A 5,833-nucleotide genomic window follows, 5' to 3' on the forward strand; every position below is an offset into this window, starting at 1 on the left:
CAAGTATTTTCAATTATTAAGAGAATATGAACATTTTGATTTAAAAGAAAATAAAGATTTTGTATTAATTATTACTCAATATCAAAGTAATAAAAGTTTTAATTATACATTAAATATATATAGTAATATTGAAATGAGTATTAAGTTATTGGATTCTTATTTTCAAAAGATTATGTATCCTATTAGTGATAATTATAGTTTTATAGAAATTAATGGTAAAATTCTACATCATAATTATAGTGAAAGGTATTATATTAGTTTAATGAGAAATTCAAAAATAAAATTGGTTCCTGCTATATCTAATAAATATTTTAATTTAAAAAGCAAAACAGATAAAGTAAATACTTTAAATTCATTTAAAAGTGAGTTATCTGATGATCATTTTAGAGTTTTAATATTATTAGAAATTAAAGAAAAATGTAATAATTTTAAGTTACGAATTTTTCCAGAAACGTTTGATGAACAAGACAAAATCACTAAATTGAGTTCCAGTAATGATTTATATAATAATAGTAATTGCAAATTTACTACATCCATTTGCAGCTATGGCAATTACTTTATTTTGATTGATTTTAAAGAAAAACAACAAGATTTTGTAAAAGGTAACTTTTTTAAGCTTATTATTTATTATCAAAAAATTTAAAAATATATTAACAAGATTTATTCTAAATTTCATTTTTTTACACGTCATTTTTGCATGCATGCAATAATAATTTATTAAAAAGGAAGTTTATATTTAATTTTAATAAAAATTTATTTAAATAAATGAATAAATAAATTTCTTTGTTTTGTTTTTTTCTCTTTTTTTTTGGAAAATTTTGTATCTTAAATATTTTAAAATCTGTTAATGTTATATATATTTATATTTAAATAAGTTACGTAGGAATAGGCTCAGAAGCTTCAACGGGAACATTGTCAGGTCTTATATCAGCAGGTGAGGATATTATAGTTTGATATTTAGAAGCAATTTGTCTTCTTGATTCTTGACAAATAGTTTTTACGACATCATTGATAACTGGTCCTCCTAGTATAGATGCAGATTTACCGTAAGTATCGAAAGCCACTGTACAAACTGCATTAAATTGATCATGACAAGAATTACCAGTACAAGTCTTATTATTCATTTCTAATAATCCAGAATTTACAAGTCCAACAAAAAAAGTAACACAAACTTGAAGAAAAGTCTCCTTGTATAAAACTTCCAAAGTTGGAACTTTAAACTTTTTTTTAGAAGGAATTGATAATCCATTTTTTACTAGTTGTTCTTGAATTAAATTATTTATTGCACTTTCATCTAACCATGTATCCATAGATAACAAGAATTTAGTACATTTTCCATAATCCAAATCTCTATATCCAAGATCTAAATATGGATTATTTGTGAATAAACATATTCCAAAACCTTTAGATGAAGATTCTTTTTGCATTATTTCCTTAATATCTTTATTCAATTGTTCTAATGATGGTTTTTTAAAAAGATCATTCAAAAATGAATTACTAGAAGCTAAATTACCAGTATTCTGTTGTGGACTATTTACTATAATAGTAGTACCTTGAGTACTTGTAGAAGTTGTAGGTAAATTGGCAGTATTAACCAAATTTTGAGGCAATAATCCACCATTTGATAATAATGTATTTGGATCTAATGACCCAAATACATTATTTCTTAATCCATACAACAAATTAATCTTAATAACAAACTCAATAATAATTAATAGTATTATCCATTTTCTATATCTTATAACACAATATTTCATTCTTTATATATAATAAAATGTTATATTATTATTTGTATATTTAACATTTAAGAATATATTAAATATTATTTCCAACATTTGAATTTTTCTGTGTGCAAACAAATTCACTATATTAATATTATACCCATAGCTCATTCCTCATTCCTCATTCCTCCTTCCTCTTTCCTCTTCTCTTTTTATAAATTATCAAAGAAATATCAGCATTATTCTTTCCTCTCATACCTCAATAATATAAGCAATATATATATTCAATTCTCTTTTCTTTGAAATATAATAATTCAAGTCTAAAATTGACCATTGAAATTTTTTTTTTATCCAATTCGGTTACCATTTATCTTTCCAGGTTAATAGAATTACTGAGTGTAATTACCGTAATTATAATCCAATCCTCTCATCTCAGAAATATGATTCCCACCTGGATGTATCTGCCCCTGTTGATTTGGTTGATCCTGCATTCCTATTCCACCTCTATATCCCATTCCTTGCACTCCACCCCCCATACTCATCTGATTATGACCCGAAATGCGATTATACTGACCACCGTAATATTGGTTACCAACACCATTACTAACCTCTCCATTATAGCCACTATTCATTATTCCTCCTTTTTGTCCTTGAAAATTTTGCACAATATAACTAGGGCGCCCCGCCGGCGCCACTTCTCCTGGCGCTGGTGTGTGATGGTATTGATCATGATGATTATTATCAACGAGAGTTGGATTTCTTCTTATATTTGTTGTTTGAATCCTTCCTGTTAAATTTCCTCCTTGTAAGTTTCCATTCGGTCCATTTGGACCAGTTTGTAGAGCTCCTGTTCCTGTTGTCCCAATAAGACCATTATTACCTCCATTAATAATATGGTTAGATCGAATATTAACGTTGTTTGAATTGTAATGTAATACATTTTGATTTTGGGAGTATCTTTGCTGTTGATGCTGATATTGATTTTGATTGTGTTGATTTTGTTGTATTTGGTTGTAAAATTGTTGTTGTTGTTGTTGTTGCTGCTGATGTTGTTGATGCTTTTGATATTGAGTGTGTTGTTGCTGTTGTTTTGAGTATTGGTACTGTTGGCTGTGAACGTTAGAAGAAGAGGAAGAGGAGTGGGTATTATTAGCTACCACTATACCTCTATTTCCCATTTCAAAATTATTATTATTTCCAGAATAAAGATGTTGTGAATTTCCCAGGTTATTGCCATGGCCATTAGAACTTCCTATAGATGCTCCCATTGCTGCTTCTCCATTGCTTCCAAAGTTACTAAGTTCTTGATTTTTGTTATAGCTAGAATTCAACATCATTTCATTGGCATTGTTTTGTTGGTATTGCCTACTTTGATGGCTTGAAAGTTGAAAATTATTACCTTGGGAAACATGAGAAGAGTTATTTTGGGTATACATTTGACGATATTGTTGTTGAGGATGATTTTGGTTTTGAACACGTTGCTGAATTAATTGACGTTGAAATTGAAGTTGTTGCTGTTGTTGTTGTTGTTGTTGTTGTTGTTGTTGCTGAAGTTGTTGATGTTGTTGTTGTTGTTGTTGTTGTTGCTGATGATGAAGTTTTTGAACTGACTGGTGTTGTTGGTGATATAGTTGTTGGTGTTGATGTTGTTGAAGTTGATTTTGACCATAATTTTGACGTTGGAATTGCTGTTGTTGTTGTTGGTTCTGGTGATGTTGGTGTTGCATTTGAGGTTGTATATGCTGAGAACCAAATACTCGGTTGCTTTGTTGTCTTTGGTTGTAAAATTGTTGTTGTTGTTGTTGATGTTGTTGTTGTTGATGAAGTTGTTGCATTGACTGATGTTGGAGCTGAATTAAATTTTTTTGGTGGTGTTGGTGCTGATTCTGTTGCATTTGTCCTAAATTGGCAGAACCACTGTTACTGTTAGTGTGACTTCCACTGTTATTGTTATTATTATTGCTACTATAAGAGTAGGGAATTTGCTTTGTAGAAGGCATAGTAAGATAGTTAATGTTATCATTAGGCAAATTATTGACCGAAATTTGACCAGTTGAATTACTCTTATAACTTTGTCCATTTCTAATTTGATTATGGCTTGTAGGAAAATTAATCATTGAATTCACATTTTGGCTTTGATTGTTTACATTTCTGGGGAAATTCGTATTGCTGCTCATTGCACTATTAGAATTGAATACCGAAGAAGAATGAGAACTAGTTAAAGGGAAAGTTGATGTGGAAGGTGTTGGCAAATAGCTCATTTTACTGTTACCAGGATTCTCAAAGCCTAGCTGTTGTTGCTGATGTTGTTGCTGATGTTGTTGCTGTTGTTTCTGATGTTGTTGCTGTTGTCGTTGTTGATGAAGTTGTTGTTGCTGAAGTTGTTGATGTTGTTGATGTTGATGTTGATGTTGCTGTTGATGAAGTTGTTGTTGTTGTTGTTGTTGTTGTTGTTGTTGTTGTTGTTGTTGTTGCTGCTGCTGCTGTTTCTGCTGTTGTTGTTGCTGTTGCTGTTGCTGTTGCTGTTGCTGATTTTGTTGATTCATATTAGATCCAACCGCAACACCCATATTCAAATGACTTGTATTCTTGTTTGAATTGTTCATGGAATTATCCCCTCTTAACTGAGAAGAATCCAACAGTTGTTGTGAAGTATTAGGAGAGTGTAACTTTTGTAATTCTTCAAATGGAGAGTTAAATAGTCTTTCTAATATTATCGACAAAATTGACATATGAGACATATTCTGTTGTATTAGAGATTTATAAATATGACTTGCCTTGCATCCATTAATCTCAATATCTTCAATAGACTTTACTGGAATATTTCTTACTGTTATATATATATCAACATAACTATGATCTTTAATACCTTCATCTTTATTGAAATTATTATTAAACTGATTATCAATTATTTGATTTGAGTTATTTATTACCTTACCATTCCTATTATACTTCCATATCCTATATAATAACCCTCTTAAAAAGTAAGTCTTCTCTTCTTTTTCTATTGGAACTAATAAATCATCATACTGACAAATCAAATCAATGTTTACTGGTAACTTTCCTTGTATTGATAATAATGGATATTTTAATAATACAGAAATATCACGTATTACCATTAAAGAAGAACATAAAGCTATTGTAATAATTCTAACCAATGTACGTGATTGACTTAAACTTCCGAAATGTTGTAAAGTCTGACCCAATATATCAAACTCACTTGATATTGGACTTGTAAAAAGTTCCAAACTATATGACATATCCATTACCATTAAATGTTCCATATTAGCCCCACTTCTTACAAAATCAGGGAAACATACAAGAGGAAAAATTGGATAAAATATTGATGATAAACCTTGTCTATTAATTATATTACTTTCTTTAATGCCTTTATTAGTGATCATAACGTTTTTTGTTGACTCTTGTTCATTTTTACTCAAAATTGAAATTGAATCAAAATTCTCAGCTTTAGAAATTTGTTGAAAATCACCAATTCCAAGTTTTTTCCTCTTTACATGACTAATCTCATCCAAATCTTGATTATTAACAACAATTCCAATAGAATTGGAATCAAATCTGGAATTAGAGCTACTATTTTCTTCCAATTCTAATTCAGAAAAACTTCTCTTATTCTCTTTCTTAGTAAAATCATTTGCCATATAATGGCAATTATTCATATTTAATTCACTATTAATCAGATCATTTGCAATAAAAAGTGGTACATCATATTCCAATAGCCAATTAAAAATTTCATTTTCATTTCCATCATTATAATCCAATTGTTTTAAAATCTTTCCTTCAATATCTCCTCTTTTACTTTCTCTATCAGTTAGATCAGATCTTGAACTATTAATATTATTATTAGCCTTATTGTCTTTTTCAAAAACTGAATCTTTAATAATAGTTTCTTTTTTAACTTCCTTTTTTATTTCCATATTAGAATTAGAATTAGAATTAGAGCCAGAATTTACTATATTTCCATCAACCTTAATTTCTGCAGAAGGTAATTTATAGTTAATGAATTGTGGAATTTTATGGTATTTTGAAGGTTTTTCCCATTTTTTATTAAAACTTAAAATATGTTTTCTATCGACATCAAATGATGCCATTTT

The 5,833-nt window shown here is 28.9% G+C and overlaps 3 protein-coding genes across 3 annotated transcripts; 1 reads left to right on the forward strand and 2 right to left on the reverse strand.

Moving 5' to 3' along the window:
* The first annotated feature begins 133 nt into the window (after positions 1 to 133).
* Positions 134 to 643, forward strand: Chro.80156 (hypothetical protein). The annotated part of the gene is made up of 1 exon (XM_660553.1): positions 134 to 643. The coding sequence occupies one exon, from the start codon at positions 134 to 136 to the stop codon at positions 641 to 643; it is 510 nt and encodes a 169-aa protein (XP_665645.1).
* Positions 644 to 875: 232 nt separating this feature from the next.
* Chro.80157 (hypothetical protein) lies at positions 876 to 1,757 on the reverse strand. Its single annotated transcript, XM_660554.1, has 1 exon — positions 876 to 1,757. The coding sequence occupies one exon, from the start codon at positions 1,755 to 1,757 to the stop codon at positions 876 to 878; it is 882 nt and encodes a 293-aa protein (XP_665646.1).
* Positions 1,758 to 2,110: 353 nt separating this feature from the next.
* On the reverse strand, positions 2,111 to 5,830 carry Chro.80158 (hypothetical protein). The annotated part of the gene is made up of 1 exon (XM_660555.1): positions 2,111 to 5,830. One exon carries the CDS (start codon positions 5,828 to 5,830, stop codon positions 2,111 to 2,113), a length of 3,720 nt encoding a protein of 1,239 aa, XP_665647.1.
* Between the last annotated feature and the right edge of the window lie 3 nt (positions 5,831 to 5,833).

The sequence above is a fragment of the Cryptosporidium hominis genome, assembly GCF_000006425.1.
Source record: "Cryptosporidium hominis TU502 chromosome 8 CHRO018064, whole genome shotgun sequence".
Classification (NCBI taxonomy): domain Eukaryota; phylum Apicomplexa; class Conoidasida; order Eucoccidiorida; family Cryptosporidiidae; genus Cryptosporidium; species Cryptosporidium hominis.